At 34.8% G+C, this 26,031-nt stretch overlaps 1 protein-coding gene across 2 annotated transcripts; it reads right to left on the minus strand.

The window, feature by feature from the left end:
* Positions 1-1,713: 1,713 nt before the first annotated feature.
* On the minus strand, positions 1,714-22,190 carry LOC123551652 (cullin-5-like). 2 transcript variants are annotated; one of them, XM_045340733.2, is made up of 17 exons: positions 22,120-22,190; positions 18,164-18,270; positions 17,355-17,454; positions 16,386-16,568; positions 15,669-15,810; positions 13,910-14,136; positions 13,295-13,388; positions 12,803-12,933; positions 11,921-12,093; positions 11,393-11,525; positions 10,806-10,937; positions 9,363-9,486; positions 8,777-8,949; positions 7,713-7,874; positions 7,357-7,475; positions 6,643-6,766; positions 1,714-5,556 (listed from the first exon to the last, which is right to left on the minus strand). In XM_045340733.2, the coding sequence occupies exons 1-17, from the start codon at positions 22,126-22,128 to the stop codon at positions 5,362-5,364; spliced, it is 2,328 nt and encodes a 775-aa protein (XP_045196668.2). In that variant the 5' UTR covers positions 22,129-22,190; the 3' UTR covers positions 1,714-5,361. The 2 variants fall into 2 exon arrangements, with proteins under 2 accessions (XP_045196668.2, XP_045196669.2); XM_045340734.2 differs by lacking the exon at positions 22,120-22,190 and adding an exon at positions 19,550-19,570.
* Positions 22,191-26,031: the final 3,841 nt, after the last annotated feature.

The raw sequence follows: 26,031 nt of genomic DNA on the forward strand, positions 1-26,031 counted from the left end.
TATTGTTTTGCAGCTGTCGGTTGGTCTGTCTGTTGGTAGGTATGTAGACCAATCGGTTTCCAGATGATAACGTGAGAACACTCGGGCCTAGGATCACAACACTTAACGGGGAGGTTGATCATGACCAGCAGATGACCCCTATTGATTTTGAAGTCAGTAGGTCAAGGTCACAGTGACCCAGAACAGTTAAACCGTTTCCGGACAATAACTTGAGAATACTTGGGCCTAGGATCATGAAACTTAATAGAGAGGTTAACATGACCAGCAGATGACCCCTATTGGTTTTGAGGTCAGTTTGTCAAAGGTCAAGGTCACAATGACCTAAAAATTTCTGTTCCTTGTGCAGTTACTGAATGCATCAAGGGGGGCATTTCGTGGTGGCCGACTTACTCAAATTGTGAAAAACTGACAGTGTCTACTCAATAAACTTTAGAAGTTCTTATTCAGTGTTCTCCAACTTGGTCAGAATATTTATGGGTATGATATCTTGTCCAAGTTCATTAAGTATTATAGTCTCGGTTACTCTTGAATTCAGACCCTTTAACTATACAAAATTGCAAACAACTGAAAATGATTCGAAACTGGGTCAGAATGTTTACAGACATACTGTCGTGGCCAGGTTCAACAAGAAATTGTCCTGCCTAGAGACATTTTTCACAAAACATGTTGCTAGCCAATACCATTTCCTCCAATATAAAGGGGCAACATTCTGAAAATGTCTCAATTGTAGTTCTATAATAATATTCAGTAAGAGGACCATACTGGTCATTAGTCGCTCACCTGCCTGACAATTTGACCTTGAATATGTTTATGACAATGAATCGTGGATGAGAACAACTGTGTTATTAACTAGTGGTCCCTAAAAGGGGCAAGTGCCACTATTTGGGCAAATTAGTAAGTTCGGCGGGATTTGAACTGCAACCCATGTATTAAGCACAAAAGATTTCTTCAGCCCAACACTATAGACCATCTGCCAATAAAAGCTAGAAAGTCCCCATATGACCTAACGTGTCAGTGTATTGTAAAACATTCTGACAAAGTTTAATGAAGATCAGTTACAAAATCTGGCCACTTCAGTATCGATTTTTTCGAATTTGACATAACCTAGTTTTTTACCTCAAATACCCCAGTCAAGGGTTGACCAGTATTTCTATTCATAGAGACAATTTGACAAAACTTACGAAGATGAGGAAGAAAATGTGGCCTCATGTTTCAACAAGCCTTACAATGTTTTTCTGTTACTGATCTAGTGACCTAGTTTTTTGATCCAAGATGAATCTGCAACAAATTTAACCAAGATTTTATCGAGGGTAACATTCTGGCTAAGTTTCATTAAGATTTCGACGTAACGGACCTCTAAAGTATTAATTCAAACTGTAGACAACAAAAATATGTCTGTAATGTATTGCAAGTGTAATGTTGTAATGCCCTTTAATAAATCTTAGAGACAGGACAGCTGATTCTGTGCTTCCCACCTGACCCCTACTCCAGGAGTTTGGAATTGAAAAAATATGAACATGTAGTTAAGAAGTTGAGACCCAGGAAAGGTGTCCAATGAGTGAAGGTCATGTCTACAAACTGGTACTCAATTAACTGTCCTTTTGTTTCTATATTGTTCATTCTGGCAAAAGATCAAGACAGCCTGGATATAGACCCTAAAACACATACATGCAGTCAAGTCTCGAAATTAGCTTTATCACAAAATAACGCCAATGAATTTATAAATTTTATTGGCGGCAATTTCATTTACTATTACTATAACATTCTTTATAGTGGCAACAGTTTAACTGGATGTAAAAATTCAGATAAGAAACAACTGAGCCGCGCCATGAGAAAACCAACATAGTGCATTTGCGACCAGATGGATCCAGACCAGCCTGCGCATCCGCGCAGTCTGGTCGGGATCCATGCTGTTCGCTAACGGTTTCTCTAATTACAATAGGCTTTGAAAGCGAACAGTATGGATGCGCAGGCTGGTCTGGATCCATGCTGGTCACAAATGCAATATGTTGGTTTTCTCATGCCGTGGCTTAATTACAGGCTTAGTGCATAGTCTCAATATCTGCAGGCAGAAAGACAGGCATTAACTGAGAACAAAAGACAAAACTGCAAATCAATATGGCTCTAATAATAATAGAAAACTATTTTCATCTACTCTATTTAACTTGGTTCGATTTCCAACTTTGTACACCTTTATTTGAAATCTTTTAAGTTGCACTCTTTAAAGAATCCCCTTGTGGTAACTAACAAGCTAAGAAAAGACTTAGATTGAAATATTTAATAAACAGTTCTTAAGTTCCAGTTGGATATTTATAGTTAAAATAATTTTTTAAAAGTAAATCTATTGTTTCCCTGTAATGAACAACAATTAAATGCTGTGCATGTTACATGTATATCAATTTCTTTCCTTAACTAGCATTTTTTTATTAAGAAAACTGTTTAACTTAATTTTTGCATGATAAATCTAAACAAACAAAAATCTAATACAGCATGGGCCATGACTTTACAAATGTATTTAGAATGAAATCGCAAAACACAATATGGACTATAAACAAACACTCCTTTGAAATCATGGATTTTATTGCAGATACTGAGTTTAAAAAGGCAACAACACCAAAATACGAATAAACATGAAACCACTTTTGTTAATGATGCTATTTATATGAACTGACATTTTCTACACAGTCCAAAGGAAAGTATATGTACTTTATGTATTGGAAACAAAATCACCGCAATGCAGAGCAAAATACACCCGAAGGTATGACCTTTGACCCCTAAGTGTAACCTTGACATTGAAGCGAGCCATCCGAAAAATGCGCTCTGCACATCGTCTCGATGTGGTTAGCATTTCGTGCCAAGTTTCTTTAAAATCCTTCAAGCAGTTCAAGAGTTACAGAGCAGACACAAAACAAAGTCTTATGACCTTTGACCCCCTAAGTGTGACCTTGACCTTGAAGTGAGCTATCCAATACATGCACTCCGCATATTGTCTTGATGTGGTGAACATTTGTGTGAAGTTTCTTCGAAATCCATCAAGGTGTTCAAGAGTTACAGAGCGGACATGAAATTGCTAACAGGCGAACGAACGGACAGACACCGGCGTCATAACATAATAAGTCCCTTTTGGCATATAATAAAACCAAACACAGAAATTCAACATTATAGTTTCCTGCTGGGATACGTTTATCAAATGAAAAACTATTCATAACAGCAGCAATCATTTTATATGAAGCATAACAATACGAATAAATTAAACATGCCTTTCAAAAAAAATTCTAGGATATGTGTAGTTTTTCACATCAGATCATGAAGTCAATACTTGTATTAGTTTGTCTTAAAAGTACTCCTGAGGAAAACTCCACATAATAGCCTTTTCTTCTGAAAGATAATATACTTGTATAATGTAACCTACTGACTACACTGTTCATATGCAACAGTTATACTGTGATGATTAACTTTCAGGGTCAGGCATATCAAGTTATACCAGTATACAAGCCTAGATACTGTCAAACTGTGAACTTTTGATATTTGCAAAAAAATTTCCTATTCACGAAAAAAAAAATGTATTCTAACACAACCTGACTTGTTTCACTATTAAACAAAGAAGACTGATAATGTGACATTATTATGAAATAAAATCAACGAATGCCAACAATTGTAATGTTGCAGCGTCAAACATCTCAGTGGAGCACTGAATATGACACAAAACCCTCAAATTATTTGGTGGATGTAGCAAAAGATGTAGATAGTAAACCTTATCAATGTGTTAAAATTGGAATAGTGCATGTCATACAGTGGTTCTATCTTGAATAGTCATTGTTGTTCAGATGTGTACCAATTAATTATAAGGGCCAGGCCATTCTGATAAAATTCCTTCTCACCATTCTGAACTCTAAACAATGACTTTATCCAATGACAAAATCATTGTTTCGGATATATTATCACTGTTTCAGATATATTATTTCTTATATGAACATTAAGACATACATCCACGCCCACCTCCTCTCAGATTTATCCAGAACTTCCAACAGTGTTAACATCCATATGTTCTTAATTAACTACGAGTATGGTTGTTCCCATTTCATTTCAAATTCCACAGTTGTTTCCCATTTCATTTCAAATTCGAGGTATCGCAGGTTCTATAACATTGCAGGTTCTATGAGACTGAAGGTTCTATGAGATTGAAGGTTCACTTGTATCGTTAGTTCTATAATTTCACAGCGCATAAAGATCATACTACAATGAACAGTGATGAAGCTTTTTTGGTAATTACCCCTAGACAATAAATTATTTGAAAGTCGTTTTCTGTCAAATAGACTCAAATACACAATATTGTCAACATTTCATGTTTGTCTGGTCAGTTTTCAGCAGAAGTACCCAAAATCTTTAATTTTCATTTCAAGCTCTATCTCTGTTCTTTAAACAAATATTTTCAAAGGATATAAACAAATGCCATCTGATCATTATGCATATCATTAATTACAAAGGTGAATTATGGGTGAAAATTTCAGAAGCAGAAACTGTGGAAACCAATTAACAATGGAAACTACGTTTACAGTTTGACTTAAGAATACATGAAGACATCATCTATTAACCTTTAGCCTGCTGGCGGCAAGTGATTCTGCCTTTGCGACCAGTGCAGATCAAGATCAGCCTGCATGTCCATGCAGGCTGATCTTGGTCTGCAATGTTCGCCTTTCAGTCAGTATCATTTTGGTAAGCACCCCTTTTAACAGATAATGGTACTGTCCAAATTAAAGCATGGACAAGTTCATTATAGAAACACAGCAGGGTAAGGGTTAAATATATTCTATTTTGTCTTTCCAATTGCCTTCCAAACTGCAAATATGGCAATGCAATCGAACCCTATTTAAAGGTCGATAGATACATGATTTAATGAAATTATTACATTAAAACAAGTGCTTTTGTGTCTACTTTTCATGAACATTACCAGATAGGAACTAACTTAAAAACCTGATAATCAATTAAAAGATATGAAAAAAGTGAAACTTCTCTTCTCTTATAATGATGAAGATAATATAAAAAGTAAACCAACATCATGTCAGGTAAAAGCATTGTGTGTGCACTAACTTAACCGGCAGTTGTGGGCACACTTCCCCCGCACATGAAATTACCAGTCCTGTCCTTCCTGCAAAGATGGTTTCTCCATCCTGAGGAACAATCATATTTTGAATATTTGACCAATCAGAAGAGCCGAAACAAACAGCTTCCTTCCAACTCATCTGCATTCCATGCTATGATTGGTTTTCATTCCACACAGCTTCGCAGTGAATGAAAATCTTGATTGTGATGGGTTGAGGTCAGTATTTCAAAAGCAGGACAAGAATGTGATTATACACACTATGACATATAAATAAATAAATTGATATTGTCTTCGTCTCTTCTCATATATTTGTGTTCTATCAACCATTCTATTTGTTCTTTGATAAGTTTTTTGGATGGTAAAAACATATTTTTGAGGATTTCAACAAGTTCAGTCTGTAGGGCTGCATTGGTGATCTTTTTACGCATTTTCATTATTTTCACAATAGCCTCCTGCAATTGAAATAAAAAATCTTTACCACCATGTACAAGCATGGAAAATAAAACTAACTTACAAAATGAAATATTCCATTTCATTGGATACAGAAATCTCGGGCATTTTTTAACATTAAAAGCAGCTTCAAGTCATATGTAAAATGAGAAAATATTCATGTAGTTTTAATACAATTTATCCCTCACATACCGTATTTTCCGGAATTAAGGCCCCCCCTCTAATTAACGCCCCCCACCCGTTTTGGAGGGGAAAAAAAGTTAACAAGAATGAAAAAAAATCACCTACCTCATTTTTATAAGTCCACATAATAAGTAATTTACAGTAAGTATCCAATGTATTAAGAATTAAACACACTATTAAACAGTACATGTAACGTAAATCCAAAACGTTTATACTAAGTACGGTACGTATCCAATCATCAAATAGAAAATTAAACGGTAAATCCATTTTTGATTTGTTTTTGCACCACCTGCGCACAAGCTTCCTGTCAACTTTAAACAAATTTGCGGCAAAGTGTTAACCTTTTCTTCGGCAGTTCTAATAACTTTTAATTTAAAAGCCGGCACATAAACAGCGTGTCAAACCACTGACATTGTGTATTGCAGTACCCGCATGTACTAAGGAAAATATTATCGGAGTACACAGCTGTTTGGGTATGATGACGTAATGTGTAATGTCGCGAGCGTGTCACGGAATACATGAGGTACCGTATTTAAATGCATAATTTTAAGACAAACTGCATTAAATTAGATGCCAAATAATTACGTTTTGGGGGAATTAAACAACACAGAAACACTTTACAGTTGGTTTGAACGATGTTTTTAAGTTTTGTAAAAATTTTTATTTTTTATTTTTTTACCTCAAATGAACGCCCCCCCTCTTTGGAAAATGTAACGCCCCCGGGGGCGTCTATTCGGGAAAATACGGTATTTATTATATTGTGATTAAATTAATTCAAGTCTTATTTCCTTGTTTTCATTCATCTGTGGTGGACACACTATCGAGACAAAATTGCAAGACATACTTAGCATTCAAAATGATTTTTTAAATTCTGTTCGAATAGCCAAACCAATTTTTTCACATACCTGTACACGTAAGATACGAAGCTGCATGATTCCTTCATTGTCTTCTTCCTTACTCTTCTCTGTTGACAACTGAAGACGACCAATCAAATTGATCTTTCCACGCTTCTGAACTTTACCATTTTTGCTGTGAAAAGAAACTTTAATTCTGCGGATCATTTAAAAAAAACTCTGAACTCTCTGTCTTCCATTATCAAATATCAAAACCATTTAAAAGAGAAATTTACTCAAATTCTAGCTTTATGAGGACTATAATTATGGTCAGCTTGAATTATTTCTTCCATAAATGTAAATTTTTAAGATCTGAGTTCTGGTCTTTAAAACAGACTTCATTTCCCATTTCACACAGGAGGCAGACACAGAAAATACAAGATAGGGTACAACGTACAAGTACAAACCTGTTCTCCGCAAGGAACTGCCAACTTCCCCACATGAATCAGAGGTGGAGGACGAATGATTGCAGACACAATGTCTTTTATCAAATCGTCCCGGAGAACATACACCCCGCCCGGGGATCCAACTCACGATCCCGCGATCTGTAGACCAACGCTCTCCCTACCGAGCTAAGCGGGCAGGCACCACCACTTTTAAAGGATGTAAACTTGTCATACAAACTTAATTTTTCATGTGTGACTTAAAGTCCAAACAAACATTATTTACTGTACAAACTAAGTGCCTGTACCAACTAAGATCATTCCAAACCTCTTTTTAACTTACATTAAGGCAAATTCCTGATTAGCCCAGAACTGGGTTCCGTCTGTTATATCTTTCGGTGATTTTACCTCGCTTGAACAACATAACACTTGACGTTTGATCTTTGGAAATGCTACCAAGGACTGAAAAAAAATTTGCATAAGTTGTATTTAAGGCCAAGGTATTTCTCCAAGTATATGCATGAACTTAAGATGTTTTCTAGTATGTAGCGTAACAAGAGCTTAAGCTTGCCTTCTCATCAAGTCATAATTATATAAACAAGAGGAATTTCTAATTCCCAGTGTACAGTTAGTGCATGACCACTTTTCAAACTAAGAAGACTTCTCAGAATTTTGCAAAGCATAGCATCAACTACCTACCCATAATGTTCTTCTCAACTCTGTATCAGGCAATTCTGTTGCTAGTTTCAAACTTTCATATGAAATTTTATCTTTTGGCCTCTGATTCCAAGCAAACAATACTGTCATTTGAAAAGTTGTCACCTCCACATCAAAACGTCCAATATCATTGCAAAATGTTATCTGAAATAGACACAGAACAGGTGTACTAAGAAACTCTGCGCTCCACACAAGTAACAAAAATTGTTATAATTCATATAAATATTAGTGATCAAAGATACCTCAAATGAACAAATGGTAAATAGAAGACAGTTGTTTGTATCAGCGTTGGATTGAAAGAAAAATCTTTCACTAAATATCTAAGTGAAATATTTCCTGGGAGTGAACCAGATGACGTTGGAATAACTTTTGGTGCAACCCATTTGTACACTGACGAGATATGAAAATGCAACAAACTTAGGCCTGAATATATTTTTACTACAAAAAGCATCACCTTGAAATGTTCAACACATACATATCTCGATATTCTATACCCATTGTGTTAATTTTACAGTCTGTTGTGCTGATTAAATTGGAACACAATGGGTATATAGTATCGAGATGTGTATATGTTGAACATTTCAAGGTGATGCTTTTAGTAGTAAAAATATATTCAGCCATATGTTTGTTGCGTTTTCATATCTTGTCAGTGTATGAATTCTTGGATAAATCGGATATGTGTATATATACAATAAAATATGGTAAGACTAAAATACTTTCCAAGTTGCATAGTGTAATATCTGTGTAAAATCTGAGACTATTGAGCAAAAGACAGAAAATTACATCATTTTCAATGATTTAACCAAAATTTACCCCTTCGTCCCACACATTGTCACATGCATCAACATGACATCTACATTTGAATATAAAGGCACCTACATTAAAAAATTATGTACCAGTGAAAATCATATTTGCTATTTTCCCTATAAAGTTCATAGTTAATCAGTACTTATCTGATTTCCTAACAGTAACTGAGAACATATCTCTTGCAAAATGAAGTGAGTGCACTTTCAGTCTCGAGGAACAAATACATGAGCCTGACTCACAATTCCATTTGACATAAGGTGGTGCCACTGTAACTTGCGTCCACTGTGTTTCTGTCTGTAGAAATCTTCCACCTGCGGGATATAATCCTCCAGCTCCATCGGTAGAGAGACAGACAGACGATCACTGGATCTCGCCCAGGCACCAGCGTTCAGTATCTTTATATTTATTGAATCTGAAAACCCAGCATTTTGGTTAAAGCATTATCCATTAAAAACTGTGGCAATATTAAGTTTGTATGGAGTCTTTAGAGTTAAGTTTGAAAGATAAAAGCAAATGGTCATGCAAGTCTCAGCATGTAAACCACATACTGAATTATCCCAGTCTGACATTGTCAGGATATGACATCATGTCATCAGAACGAAACACGTATTGTAAAACTGGTATGATATAGTTGCATTAATAACTCTACTAAGTAAAGAATGATTCTGAATCATTATCATTATTATAAAATACATTACAGATTACTGTACATGCAAAGTTTGCAAACTTTCTCTGACATGCAAGCAATAGTGCTTGATCAACTCCATCTAGCGTGTTATTTCAGAAGACACCTAAATATCTGCTTGGATAGAAAATGTAACATACCTGCAATATATTCATTATTATTTCTATGGGCGTCTTTGAATTCTATATTGAGGTCCTCACTAACTTTGATGTCCTGGAACATTCTAGCTAGCTTGTTCACATAATCAGCTGGCATACCAACCTCCTGTAACACAAGTAATTTATTACTTATGAACGATATATCACAGAATCACTTTACAGCATGTTTGCAACACATTACCAATTTGTATTTTTTTCCTGAATCTCAGAAAATAGGTTATAAAGATAAGGAATCAGGAAGTATCTGTCTTTAACCTTTCTGTTAACCTTCAGCCTGCTGGCGGCAAATAGTTCTGCCTTTGCGACCAGTGCAAACCAAGATCAGCCTGCACATCCGTGCAGGCTGATCATGGTCTGCACTGTTGGCTATTCAGTCAGTAATTATTCAGCAAACACCCCTTCAGGAAATAAATGGTATTGCCTATATTGAACGATGGACCAGTCCATTTTAGAAATTCAGCAGGGTAAAGGTTAAGGATATTGTAGAGTTTAAGGTCATATCAACACAGATCAGATCATATTGCAACCTTCAAGTATTATCACTGGAGGAAGACTCGAGGTGTCCCTTCAGACACAAGCAGACATGGAAGACTGCTGACCTTCGATAGCTTCCTTGCATGTGGACCTGAATAAGACTCGAGCTACAGTGAAGGACAAGTGATTCAAAGTAAACTTGACAACAGTGAGCACCGCCAATTTCACAACTGGAGTCATCAATAAAGACAATTTATACCCAAAGATGCGGCTTTGGTACAGAAAAAGTAAAATGTTGCGATCATGACCTTTGATCTTCAAGTTTGACCTTGACCTTAGACCAAGTGGCCTTGACTGTACACAGCAAGTCTTCTTAATGAGGATAACAGATGATGCATAAAAATCCTTTCAGGTTAAACAGATATGGAGCTGACATTAATTTAAGCTATTTGAACTTTCATCTCCAAGTGTGACCTTGAACTTAATGATCAAGGTCATAATGCTCTATGTCTCGTCTTCATGAGGTAGACAATTGGTGCTCTTAACCTTGGACAAGTGTGGCCTTGACCTTGGACATACTGACACGGGCTGTGTGCTCTGCACATTTCTTTGGTGAGGTACACAACTGATGTTAGTTTATGAAACTCTTTTGAGCGGTTTAAACAATATGGAATGGACAAGAAATTAAACTATCTGACCTTCACCTTGGACCTAGTGAACTGGGCAGTGCACTTTGCACATCTTGATGAGATTTACAATTGCTGTTAAATTTATGAAAAGCAGTTAAGAAGATATGGAGCAGACACAATGGACTGACGGATGGACAAAATGGATGACATGTGCAACTCCAATAGCGCCCACATATACTTTGTATCAAGGGGCACAACAAGTTTACTGATGGCTGCATGCCGGTATGTTTAATAAATATTTTAATATACTCTATAAACTTACCCTCAACCACTCAACCATATTTTCTTCCTTCTCATTGTCAGCGGATGTATCAAGTATAAGACGTCTTGTCAAGTGAGCTTTGTGATAACGCATGAACACGTCTTTATTCTGTACATATTTCAGCACCAATAACTGTCGTAATCAAAGCGAAATATATTTAGTCATTCTATCAGATATTAAGCCTTTGCAGAAATTTTTATGTAATTTAGGAACAATTTAACAACATTAAACAGAATTTTGCAGCAAAAAAAATGCTTTTACACAAGGTTTGTATTAATGTTGCTATTAATTTTTCTTTCTTTGACTACTCTGCAAGTCATCTGTACATTTAACAGCTGTTTTCATTTAAACAGATAAAATGTGTTTCTCATCATTTATCAAACCCTTTGTGCAAATATGCACACACTATTTCAGTCCAGTTTGTATGTCTGTCAACTGATCATTACAAATCTAAAGTTATTCCAATAATTTTGATTTATCATGCATTTCTGGTCTTCAAAGTCCTGCATAGTTTTAGTCTTTTCAGATGTTTGTATGCTGCAGACTGTAACAAATGTAAACTAAATGTAACATGATAAGTAACTTACAACATCTCTGAGTTTTTTCTCTACCTCCTCTGATGTAAGTTTTTTACTAAGTGGAGTTTTTCTCAGTAACATATCACAGTAGTTGGCTAGAAGTTCTGGACATTTTGACTCAGGCTGAGTTTTTGTGCCCATACTGAAAATAAAAGAACAAGAGTGATATCAACACTGTATAACTCATGCCCGCTGAAAATGCACAAAACTCAGGATAAAATGGGAATGTCCACTTTATGCTGATTAAGACCAAGCTCTTAATTGAAATGGATTTAAACTGTTGGACCAAGCTCCTAACTGAACTGGATGAAAACTGAAGGAGTTGAGTACACAAGACAGTGTGACATAGAAAAATATTAGAGAGTAAAACAGGCCTAACAAAAAATATTATTCAAAGAGTCAAACCGTTTGCATAAAATATCCAATAAGGTTAATAAATCTTAAACAGTCTTAAGAAAGAAACAAAGAAGCACTGTTATTTGACTTAGAACAAAGTTGTGATATGCTAAGAAGAGGAGTTTATCTCATTTTACCTACCCCTTATTTTTGATGGGTATTTCCAATTTGAATACGCTAGTGTCATTGACAACATTTTTATAGGCTTTATCTCTAGCTGTAAGGAAGCGAGGATCATCGTTGAAAGCTTCTCGTACTAGAGCACTGAATCTGTTAAACAACTCTAATAACTGCTCTACGTATTTCTCAGAATCCTGGAATAATTAAAACATGTATTTAACAATTTAGTAATTGGCTGTCTATGTTTATCTTGGCTTATCAAAATGTACATTATACCATACTTGGGTGGAAAACATCAACAGGTATATTATATTGCATTCCAGTGTAAAACAGAGTTGCTCCTCAAAGAATTAAGTAAACTGTAACTTAACAAGCCAGCTACAGACCTTCATTGCCGAGTGGTATACCTTGCTGACTTCAAATCATTTGGCTATATCCAACTGCATGAATTCTTACCTAGTCAACTTTGGAGATCCCCATTAACAGTGGCAATAATGTAGGGCATAAAACCAGTGGTCAATTTTAACTTCAAATATCTTTATACTGAGTAAAATATGTCATGTTTCTGACGATCAATATTATCAAGAGTACAGCAGTCAACAGTCCAGAACTACACACATCACCTTTAAAGACCCCCCTCACCACATGACTATTCCAGGTGGGAATCTCAACATTTTCCTAACTTAGAGTAAAATCATTATTTGTGGGCAGCATTTTTGTGGACTTTGTGGTTGTGTCCATCCACAAAGTTAAATCCAAATGAACAAATAAAATTCCCATTTAGATTATATACAAAATAAAAATTCCACAAATTCATGTCCTCATGAAATAGCCATTTCCTGACCACAAAATGGAATGATTTTACACTATACAAGGAATTGTTCCTATCGAATATAGACTTACTGAAGTGATAATATCAGCAGCTGCAATCATGTCAGCAAGACCTTGGTTTATAACGTGGGCTTCAAGGTCGTGTAACATTGGAGTTATACCATCTGGTACACGGTCCATTAAATTGAACATCAAACGTAACCCTGGAATTGATAAAAACACTCAATGTGGATAAAAACTTTTAAAGTCATTTTAGGCCACAAAAACACTCCTTTTTTACCTATAATACTGAAGTACAAGCAAGCTGTTCATTATGCTCATTCCAGTTTTAAGAACAACACTTCTGAAAAAAAAACTTTTTCTTTCATAGAATTTCTGTTTTTCAAATTTGCCTCTGTCCATGATTATATATATTTTGTTGATGTTTTCATGCATCTGGAAGAGATCTGAAACCAAATTTTATCTGACAAGTTCTTGCAATTTTTTCATGACTTTGAAGTATGAATATGACTTTTACAAATGAGCAAAAGTGCATGCACATTTAAGGAATCTTTTAGGACTTACTATCAGTTTCGTTACTTCTGATCATTTGAGCACATTCCTGCAGTATTGTCTCTTTGAACGCCGTAACCAAAACATTTACACAACATTCTGTCAACTGAAATAAAATTTTACAGCATTTATTATTGATGCAAATTGTAAATGATATTCAATGTAATACTGACATGGTGGTGACATGGTTTATAGCATTGTACCATCTTGACAACAAACCTAAGAGTTCAGTGTATACTTTACGCCTGTCATGCCAATGAACCAGAATAGTTTCTGTAATGAGAGTGTCTTCTGTATCTTGCATTGTTCTGCTACTTAAAATATTAACTCTTCTGTATGAGTCACCTGTATGTGTAACCAATGGCGACCACAAATAAATCTATATACAAACAAGCAGGTGAACAAATATTTCAGTTAACTGATTGAACTGTCTTACTTTAAATTCAAGCAGAACTACATTTTTAAAATTTTGTTCACATGAACTATTATAAAATAAATATGAACTATTTGGAAGTATTGTCATGAAACAGCCCAAATGATATTAGTTTATACAGTTTTAATGGTACTACTGCTGACTGACATATAAGAAAAAAGGTTTTTGGCAAACTGCATTTCTGTGATACATACTGCACTAACAGATGTACAACCCCAGCCTGTTTCTAGGTATCTGCGAGCTCTCCCTTCTTCTTCCTTCAGTTTGGCATCAGCATACCGCATGTAATTTTGTACACCATTTGCCTGTAAATATTGTGGAGCCTTGAGCTTATAGAAGGCTTTTGTTGCTTCCAGATACGCCTTCTCAAAGTTTTCTCTGTAGATCTTCAATTTATCCTCCACATCAGAACTGAGATTCACTGCAAAAATATGTACACATCTTGAACTGTCTACTTCAGAAAATGCAACTTACTATATATTTAAGGTATGCACACTCTCCGTATAAATGAAGTACGAGCTATTTTACATCTGTTGTAGTTTTAACAGACACTTTACCATTAAGTATCAAACCTGCATTGATAATTCCTAAGCTTAATTTCAAAACGAAACATTAACAAGAGCTGTGCTTAAGACAACCAATGCTGGACTATTCTAACTGTTGTCCCAGAAGTAGGAATATTATACTAAATGTTAAAATATCTGTTTCAATCAAGTATCTGCATTAGTTTTGGAGATAGTAACTTACATGCAAAACTTTAACCAGAAGTTTTTAAGTTCAAAAGGGGAAATAATTTTGCAAAATACATGTCAGAGTTATGGTACTTGATGCTATGACCTATTTTTATAAACCTGAAGAAATGTGTGAAGTTTCAATTCAATATGTACATTAGTTTTTGAGATGCAAAACTTTAACCAGAATTTTCTAAGTCCAAAAGGGGGCAAAATTTGGCCAAAATAAATGTCAGAGTTATGAGTCTTGATGCTATCACCTAGTTTTATAACCCCAAAGTCAAATGTGAAGTTTCAATTAAATGAGTTTTGGAGATAGTAACTTGCACAAAGAACTTTAACCAGGATTTTCTAAGTACAAAAGGGGGCAAAATTTGGCCAAAATACATATCAGAGTTATGGGACTTGACCCAGTGAGGTTGGTAATTGACCTAGAAAAAGAAAAAAATAAGCTTCAAAGCTATATGCCTTTATATGATAGCTGTATGTACTTGCATGCAAAACTTTAACAAAGGTTTGATGCCGACACCAGGGTGAGTAGAATAGCTCGGACTATTATCTGAATAGTCAAGCTAAACACTAAAGACAGAAATTAAATTCACACAAATTAAAGAATTGTTTTTCAGTAACTTTTTCCATCTGATTTTACTACAAAAATGCCTTTTGTTTTTTGAAAATTATCATGGTAACAAACATTCTCCCCCAGAAACCATTATCAAAGAAACATACTTTCAGATTCATGCCAAATTCTTCAAAAATTTAGGATGTACTTTTGAACGTCAAAAGAGAAAAAAATAGCTGTATCATTCTGAGGAAGTATCAAGTATTAACTAATACTGATTAATATATTTCATAGATACTGCAATCTCTTTTAAACATTTTGATATGATCATCATGATGTATGCCCCTTTAATTTCAAACAAGTAATCATAATTTCAGTACAGGAACAATAACTGTAAGATATCTCATACATCTATGAGCAGGCCTTTTAAATATGTAAGTTGTTATTTGAAAAACACATACCGTATGCATGTCCCTTTAAATATGTACATAATTTTAGTACAGCCACAATAACCATAAGATTCCCATACAGCTATGACAATGCCTATTTGTATATTTAAAACATAGTTTTAATACAGAAACAATCACTGTATGATCCTTGTACACCTATGACATTACCCCTTTAATATGTAAAACATGGTGCAAGTACAGAGACAATTACCGTAAGATTCTCGTACACCTATGACAAGTTGCGAGTCAAAAGCTTCACCATTTCTCTCTGCATGTACAAGTTTCATTGCGCTGTCCTGCAGACGCTGTTTTATATTTGAGAAAATACTGTGGTTCCAACTGTCTAACATCAACTACAAAAGAATACAATGTGTACTGTAAAAAGTGTTTACTAAAAAATTACTGGGTAAATTTAACCATGATCATGAGATACATGTATTGTAGATTGCTTACATTACTTCAAACAGTAACATGGTGACAAAAGTAAATGAATGTTACAGTGTTTGAATAAAAAAGATAACACTTTACTTTAAGGAAGAGCAATGCTAAGATTTTTCTATAGATATCTACTATTTTCTTCACTACATTTCTTCTTAGAATCAATTACAATTTCATATAATATTATAAGTATTACTAATCAACAGCTCATGAACAGACCCAATTAAAAGGAACCCGCTATTATTTTTCTTTGTTACATTCCACGATTCCAAAGGATCTTTTTACAGATTTTATCTACTTCAAAAACACATCTAAAATGAGTTGTACCACAACCATTCTTGAAAACTTCCATGCTCCCTCAATAGTGACCACTTTTTTGCAATATGGATTAGGAGAGCACAAGAACCAGTAATTTCAAATTCTGCTGAATCTTAATCATTTTATGTTGGATATGGAAATTTAAAAATTGCCAAGACATCCAATATCTTACTTTTCTGACTATGCTTTCCTCCCCTTGTGTCTTTTTCTGCATGGGTGTGTGTGTTTTGCTTGCCAGGGACGTCTCTAGCTGCATGAAAGGTTTTGGCAGATAGTCACACTGCGTGAAGAACTTCCCCCACTCTGCAATGTAGGCTTTCAACAGGGCAGAATCTTCCTGAGTATGTAACACTCTCTGAATAATCAAAAACTCATATTATAGCATTGTTTTTTTTTTCTGTTTGAACATAATTCTTGTGCAAAAATAAACTTCTACTGCGAAAACAATATTTGTGGGGGGAATAACTTTTGGTGAATTTTGTGCTTTAATCCACAAAATTAAATCCCAACCAACCAACAAAATATCCATTCATTTCATCCCCAAAAAACTGCAGTTTTGGCCAAACAAACAAAAATGGAAATCTCATGCCCACATAGTCTGATGATTTCACAGAATCAAGATCCTGTTTACAATGTGGCTAAAACAAAATTGACTTTTGGATACGATACACACAGAGAAAATATCCTATTTCAGGTAACATTTTGCCTATATTTTCCTTATTACTTGACAGATTTTCATCAAATATAGAGCGTCAAAAGCAGCGAAATGAGTGCTTTCCTCAGCACAAAACGTCTGCAATCAGTTCTCAGTCCTTTTCTCAAACACTTCACCCAGTTGCAAAAGTATGTGTACACAGTTAGTCCATGAAAAAGTGTTTGAGAAAAGTGTTGTACATACATATGCTAGAGACAGCATTTGAAACTTGATGAAAACTATATTTCTTTCATTACCACCGCACATAAAATGAGCTGGTTTGAATACCTGAAAATTTCTTCCATTAATAAAGATGACAGCTCAGAAAAATAACAACCACTCGATAATAGTCAGTTTTCATGTAATATGGTAAAATGAAATGGTTTAATAGTCTACAGTTTAACAAGGGGCCAGCCAAATGATCAAAATAGGGAAGATGAAACTTACATTCTGAGCATGTTTAATGAACTCAAGGATATCATCTTGCAGGGCTTGGTACACTTTCTGTGGACCTTTGTCATCCCATAGACACACGGAATGAACAGCCCTGAAATCAAATATACGTGTATGAGCTTGATGATAGGTAACACAATTCATTTTAAAAAGCTGTATTTATACAAATGCAATCTATATAAATGCAATCACCATTAACGCCTGTAACACTTTTTATAAGTGACACAAAATGACCTGAAAATGATTTGCCTAAAATTAAGTCAAAAGCAATCAACACCTTCAAAGAACACACATTTACACATTACTTTACTATTTATATATATCCAGCAGCATTAATTAATATAATTTTGCATTAGTCAAAGTCCGTGTAATCCTTAATATGTAACTCTTATGATGCAGGTGCATGTATCATATTGCTCCTTCAAAATCTATGTATGAGCCCAAGGTCTGTCTTGATGCACATACAGGAAATATATAATATGCTGTACATTTAGTACTATTATTAAATACCCCTTCTGGTTTCAAATAAACACTATCTACTGCTATCAACAACAATAATCCCATCACAATGAAGAATCACTACACAACAGAAGCAGGTTTTAATCCTTATCATGCTGGACACGATTGATTCTGCCTTTGCGAACCAGTGAAGATCATGACCAGCCTGCACATCTGTTCACTCTGATCATGATCTGCACTGTCTCTTTTTTGTAGGCACCCTTTTTAACAGTTAATGGTACTGTCCAAATTGAAAGATGGACAAGTTCATTATAGAAATTTAGCAGAGTAAGGGTTAATTTTACCAGAATAGGTCATGCCACTCTGATCTGGTGACAGGCTCTTGACGCAGCAATTTCAGTACCGAAGGTCTCATAGAGGGCCATTTCTCTTCAAATTGTGACTGCCCTTGCTGAAATAAAAGAAAATTCTAGACTTTAGTCACTTACTTATTATCAACTGCAATCAAATAAGTATGTCCAGTTTAAGTGAGACTGTAGAGCACTTACTGTAATTACATCAGAATGCAAAAGTAATGTCACTATGTCTAAAATACATAAATTCCTCATTATATCAAAAGGTATGCTTTTCATTCAATTCTGATAACTTATTAAAAAAGGTCATATTTAAAGGGTTGTTCCACTGTTATATAGACATTCAATTCATATTAAAGGCGTATGCTAGAATTCCCTGTATATGAGACGGGCGAAAATTTTCCCAATAACAGAATTTCTTTAAACTTTGGATATTGAAGGACAATCATCTAAGAAACAAAAATATGCAATAAAAATCATAGGTCACCGGTATCGAAAAAGAGTTATCTGCCCTTGAAAACGCCATTTTTGGGGGAAATGCGGTTTTCAAGCGCAGATAACTCTTTTTCGATACCGGTGACCTATGATTTTTATTGCATTTTTTTGTTTCTTAGATGATTGTCCTTCAATATCCAAAGTTTGAAGAAATTCTGTTATTGGGAACATTTTCGCACCAAATTCTAGCATACGTCCTTAATGCTGCCATTTTGCCGAATGTTAATATAATGTTCTTTGAAAAATAGAGAAACAAACAAACAAAATACAATTTGCATCAAAATAATACAGAAAATCAAAAGTAACTACACAGAGGTGAAATAATCTCCTTCTGCTGTCTGCTGTTACAACTTTCAGAGCAGGTTAAAAGTTGCTAAATTGTAATGTTTACACATTTTTGCTGCTAGGCAACACGCAATTCAATTTACGAAAATCTGAATTTTATAACGTCAGTGACATGTGGCTTCTATTGTTATAATGCTTGCCAGATATGTCCATATCTAGAAAACTATGCAATATATCTGTCTACTTAGTTAGAAAACTATTGCACATATATCAAGATACTTGGGCCTGATTTTTGTTGCTTACTTCTCATTATATATACATGCTTTTTTAATGACCTTCAGTGAAATTACTTATGGACCAACCCTCATGCATGGTGACAGACAAAAATTAGTACAGAAAAAATATGTTGGAACTTCGAAGTGGAAATAGAGAGACAGTCGATAGTGGTTTGTGACAGACTATTCCATAACCTTATGGAATCTGGAAAGAATGACACCTGGGTACGGGCATAGGGCACAAGGAACACTGCTTTAAGGGCTGGAGGTGCATCAGTGGAATATCAACAAAACAACTGACTATCCGATATATCATTATGACCTTTGCAAACTTAGCTATCCAAGTTGGCACAGCATGTCTGTGACACTACTGGTGCTGCAAAAGTCTGAATAGACCATCCTTGCTGCCGTTTGTTGGACCATCTCTGGGCTTGTAGATGTTAGCTGCCGTAAACGGTGGAGTACTGTATATGAGGGCGTATTAATGTCCTATAACATAGCTCTTTCGTCTTTCTGGGACAAAGATAAATGTTACTGCATAATAAATAACTGGATGTTATTGGACTGCTAAACTATTGTGCTTATATGATGGTTCCAGCTCAGAGTCTTATGGAAATTTATGCCCAGGTATTTCGCTTTGTCAGTTTCTTCAAGTATATGTATCCAACGATCCTTCATGGAACTTTGATTGATCGATGGATTTTGGTAATATGCAGATATAACTGCCTAAGCCAGTCTTTTCCCAGTGTTGTATGTTGTCTAAATTCTGCCAGAGCGCCTGAGAATCTGTCTTTGATTTGCTTTGGACGTTTAGATATATAATAATAAAAGAATGTTTTGGACAGAGTGCTAACTTTTGACTGTCACTGTCCTGTCACATCCAAATTCATTCTGAATATTTCTGTTAGGAAATCCCATGAATCTTTCGAATGTTTTGTAAAATGTACATCAATGTATTCGGTTTTTTTCTCACATTTTGGGACTGAACCATACTGTGGTTAGATTCGTGAATTTTTGCCAAAATAAGGGGAAAATGTACAAATTGCAATATCCATACCTGTTAAAGCCGATATGAAGACATTACTGATTCTTATGTTTAATTAACTGTAACTCAGTGTGATAAGGTAGTTTACAGATCAATTTCACAGACTTTCATATTCTTGAAACAGTCAACAATCTTGTTAAGTTGTGCTGTAGGCGAGACTGATGAAGGACTTTGTTTACGGATACATACATCCTCAAGACTGTCCACTGACATCTTCACTACATGAATTTATTGGAGCACGACGGTCTGGACAGTATTTTTTTATTTTTTTATTTTTGAACATCTTTGTTTTCCTAACAGTAAAATCATGTATGGGTAAGGCTTTGAGGGATGGCAACTATAAAATATCAGATCCTAAAATAAGCATCTAATTAGTAAGGCTGGAAAAAGAAAGGCTAGTAAAACAGGAAAAACCTAAAAAGTTATTTGGGAATTTTAACTTTAGAATTGGGAAAAACATATTTTAATGCTTTGGGAGTTCCTCCTTATTTATTGGAGGCATCTTCATTTGGGAGGGAAGTTGTGGCAGCTTATGATGACTAACAAATACAGATGACTCGCCAATAGCGGGTCACTATCAACACTTTTAGCATGTGGTGAAGAATGTTTAGACTTTCATGATATCTAAACTTACTAACACTTAAAACTATTGCTCACATTCATTTAAATGTTTGATTTATTTGAATCTATCTTTTATGTCTGAAGTTATAATGAAATATTTAAACCTGTCCGATTCACCAATAGGGGGTCACTTTTGCCAATAGAGGGTCACCTAGTTTATCATATTTTCTATCCATGTTTTACAGTCTTTTTTTTTCTGACAAAACATGACTGTGGTATTGGAAATAAACATTTCAAGGCAGAATATAATGAGAATCAATATGTTTACATTTCAAACTGGAGATACTAGGTAAAAGGAATATAGAGCTAGTTTTCACAGTTGTATTCTAAGCATAATTAGCACCAACTATACCTAAAACAAAAAAAAATGTATTGATGCACAGAACCTTATTCATTTATCTAAATTTGCCAGTTCAAACCATTATTACATCAAATCAACCATTGATTTGTATTTTTAAGCAGAATAAACAATCTTTTGATTATCCCTGATATGGATGACCCTTTATTGACTAAATGGCCGCCTCTGCTTGATGGCACTTTTTTTCATCAAAGTCAATCTAAAATTCATAATCATATTATTCCTATGAAAGTGTGTGTTTTACTCTTGAAAATGGTACCAAATTTGTGTGGTTTTATCTAAGAAACTGTGAGGTATGCTCAAAAATAGTCTACTTCGAAGAATTCAAGAGTGCTAAAATCCAAGTCAGGAAACTGGTTGCAAGAGTTATCTATTCATGGAACTCAAACTCATTAGATTAGATCCATCATCTTTTGTGTAATAATTGGTAAGTGATAAGTTTATATTACTTGATACTTAAACATTGTATACTCTAATACGTATTAGAGAGATTCACATTTTATTTTCAAGTGACCCGCTATTGGCAGTGATTCTCTATTGGCGAGTTGACTGTATTTAAATGGATGGACTAAAAAAAAACACACATATTAAAAATGGATACTGCCTTAAAAATCTGGAACATCTTTCAAAACTAAGGAATGTATCCCAAATGAGACGGATGACAAGTGAACCTAAACAGTTACTGCATGACAAAGAAACCAAATTTTTATTCCCCTCCCAGTCAAAAAAAAACATGATGGTTTTATTGCGTAATATATGTAACATATTTAATTTTATGAAAACGTAAGTGTTAAGTTCTTGTTGTCTGAATAGGCGATTAGTTGGCTGCATCAGCCATTGTAGGTAACAAAAAGCACGCAAAATTTACCTTCAACATTTTTGACAACTTTTAGTTGTCACTTGATTTTTCGTCTACATAAAGGTGCATGTTCTTCCTGTCATCGAATAAAATATATAGAAATCAAGAATATGAATAGAGTACAAGAAAATACTCGCTTTCTAATAAAAATATCATTTAAATGGTGCTAAGATGAATAGCTGAAGTTATGTTTTGGCCTTGTTATTTATTATAAGCGTAATGATAAACCCATTTATTTGTATAGAATATATTCTTGTCGAGATTTCAACCAAGCTCAAATGCCTAAAAGCGCGAAAAGAAAATTGCGAAAATGACTGTTATACGCAAAAAGGAGTTACAGAAATTTGTGCATTTTTCAATACAGTATGATAGTACGATGAAATTACTTAAAGGAAAAAAAATAAATACCAATGTTGAAGGTAAAACACCGTGCCTCTTTATCTATTGTGATCTGAAAACTACCTTTTGTGCAGAATCTAGGTAAATTCTTAACGAAAAGGAGAGCTCTATATTTTTTTTTCAAATTACTGAATTCATATAATGCATATTTTCCCCAACACTGTATGAAACCTATTATAAAATTGCGTTCATAAAACTAAAAAATAAATTCCGATGTCTCCACACAGAATGGCATTACTTTCAAGAGCTAATTATGGTTTGTTTGTTGTCTTTTTTTTTTTTTTTTTTTGTACATAGAGCAATTGTAATGCTATTACATGACGATGATAATGTAAAATGGACCCGGATCCTTCACCTGGGTAAAGAGCGTTTTATTTCCCCAAACAACAGTAAATACATCCTTTGACTGCGTAATTAATCTTTAGCTATGCTGATATCAGGAAGAAAACAGCATTTAAAAATGAACTTACATGACTGACAACTTTAATGATGCAAGGAACCGTTACTCGTCTGTAGGAACGCACTTCATGTCGGCAATCGTTGTTTTTTTTTTTTTGTTTTTTTTTTCAAAGCAAATAAACTGACAACTTTATTGCAGGAAAAAAATGTTAAAATGTTGGAATAACACATATAATTTCGTATTGTACTCTGCACAATGCCTTGGGATTGACTGGTACTCGAGCAGGTTATTAGGCACGGGCATAGATGTATGACGAGAGCTTCAGCATATGTTATAACAAAAAGTGTATAAATGCTGTTAATAAAAGCTTAACCAAGGCAATATTTAATCGATAAATAAAATCATTCATTTCATTTGTTTTAATTATGCGTTAAAATGTCATGCTAAATACGTATAGTTACATTGAAATTGTTCAAATATAACTTGATTACCTTTCAAACAATCTTGTAGCTCTTTGATATTTTGATAACATGTCAGGGAGAATGAAAATCGTCGACTTAAAGACTCTAATATACCCAATTGTTTGTAGCGAAACATTATATGTATAATTTACTACAGTAGAACTGTACTCTGTTCTGTTTTCTTTATATTTCAAATTAAAAAAAATAAAAAAGACAACTTGGACAATTTTAAACACTTCTTTATAATCGAAGCGAGTATTTAGAGTATTTAGTTTTACAATATAATAAAACAACTTTTTTTATAGGAGATATTACCGGGAGATCCCTTAGTATGGCTGTGGTCTACACTTTAAAAACGGTATCAAACTGTGTCTCGGACAACAGAATTGGACCTAAAAATCCTCTCGAACTGTGAAGATCTCCTCATAGATAGTTTGGAAATCCAGGCCGACACTCGATAAGGTTACTTTTGACATTTCACACTTTTTTTCTGTCAAGTCAGGGATAAAGAAGCTAAACGAACTTCTTTAACAAATATACACATTTCAATAAAATTTGACTGTGTATATACATATAGTCATGATTATCCAGCGTGATTAACAGTAACAAATATGAAGGTTTCAGCCACTTACTAAGACTTTATCAGCATACTAACTTGCTACATGTAAACATCTTTCGAATCTCGTTTGGTTAGTATACCAGACAGAGAACACAGAAAAGAACTGGTTCGAATATACGAGGAAGGGGTTGGCGGGGAAGGTTATGTCAAATGAGGTTTTATTATCAGAACCCGTCATCGGAATTTGAACAGTGGCTTTGACCATTATAATTATCTTAACATGTTTACATCGCTTACGAAAAGAGCCTCGAGTGGAGTTAGCATGAGACCATGTCAATCTACTGTCCACAGTCCACAGTAAGTAATGTACTGTTGATGAAGAATAAATGGTTCTTTCCATCATTTTAATTAGTGTCTAGTAAGAACATTGTTTTTTTTTGTGCTTGTCTGTAAGATAATTAATTTGAAATTCATATGGTACTTTCCCGACTGTGAAGTCTATAATTATGAAATGGTTGTTACTTATGGACGTGGGCCAGTACTTAGTAACAAATATTCTAGCTAAACAAAATTGACCAACGGAGAATTTTATAAGACTCAGAACTCATCAGAATTACTGTTTCGAAACAAGCATTTGTTACCTCAGCAACAGTGAGGTGCTCATGATAAGCTTTCAAGTGTATTTAGCCATATGAAAGTGAATACGAGGATAGGGTACCAGGTTCTTCTGGAACTCTGTCAAATCCACATTCAGTGCGTCGTCAAGTCTGCGAGAAGCAATGCTAGAAGACACGATCTGACCTATTAGCGGTTCCAAATTGATATGTGTAAAGGTTACTGTGGCAGATGCATAGATAGCCTCGTTATTATCCACGAAGGCGCATTCGGAGTGCTCCAGGGTGGTATGTGTTGTTAAAATGGCGTTGTGTGGCTCTACAACAGCAGAAGAGACTTATGGGGCAGGATTAATAACAAACTCCAACACAGTGTTACTTCCCCTTATCCGCACAGATGATTGTTTGACAATATTCCTGCATGCGCGGAGGTTGGGTTAATAAATACCAAACTCAAGTTAATCATCCCATAATCGCCTGACAGACGCTCCATTAGCAGGGAGGTGAAGCCAGAGCCAGTACCACCACCAAATAATTGAAGATAAGAAATAAATAACTTTTATTCCTCCAATTATGAAAAGACCGGTACATTGGTCAGTAAGTTTACGAATTCTGTCGAGGACCGAGTCTATGATCTCCTTGTCGATAGTGTAGTGACCTCGAGCTGCTATGGATGGAACACTTAAAAGTAAGATTTGAGAGGTAACCCGAAAAGCAACAGATGTGATAAATTCAGCGTTCAAAACATCGCTTGGGGAATTCGTAGAATTTGTGGAATTCGTTCATGCGAGAAAGTCAAACAGCCGCCTTATGGATGGTCAGCGAATTCACCAATTAAAGGTGCCGCCCGGGTTTAGAATAATGCCACAACAGCTAGAAAATCGCAAAACAACATCAAACTGTCAGTGTGGCTTGCTTACAAAGATAGATAAAGTAGCTATAAATATGGAAGGCCGGTGCGTCATGCTAAATGACAAATAGTTAGTCGTCCATTCTACAGATAGAGGAGCATCTCTTTAAACATGTCGGCGCAGTTCAGCTTTTCGTACTTTTTGGTATTATCATTATTTTGCTTTCAAAATGAAGGAGACATGTTTTATACTGTCTAAAATCGCACTGAATTTTCGAAATCAGATGTTAAACACATGCACATGAGGTCAAAAATCTATGTCGGCGATCTAGGGTTAAATTAAATTGCATGGTACTGAAATTTAAATATCGGGACAATTACTAAACTGTTATGCTCAAATGATTAGTTAATGATATATATCTTGAACAAAATATCGCCTTTTTCAATATGTGTCAATCATGTGTATATTGATCGCATATTTTTTGTGTCGACAATTTGGACAACAGATACGTTACAACATCTACTCACTTCAAATACTCAGGTGCGTAATGCATGTTCCGGAACGACTATTGACAGTTTGAATGTTTAATGATATGATTATCAAAATAACATTTATTTATTAACGAAATAAACATATT

This window comes from Mercenaria mercenaria, chromosome 4 (assembly GCF_021730395.1).
Source record: "Mercenaria mercenaria strain notata chromosome 4, MADL_Memer_1, whole genome shotgun sequence".
Lineage (NCBI taxonomy): Eukaryota > Metazoa > Mollusca > Bivalvia > Venerida > Veneridae > Mercenaria > Mercenaria mercenaria.

Bases quoted from the DNA above. Each gene is read 5' to 3' on its own strand.
- LOC123551652 (XM_045340733.2), bottom strand. The intron at 16,569-17,354 runs GTAAGTTTCATC...TTGATTATTCAG, and splicing joins TCATTAAACATGCTCAGAAT to AGAGTGTTACATACTCAGGA. The intron at 14,137-15,668 runs GTAATTGTCTCT...ATATTTTTGCAG, and splicing joins AGGTGTACGAGAATCTTACG to TGAATCTCAGTTCTGATGTG.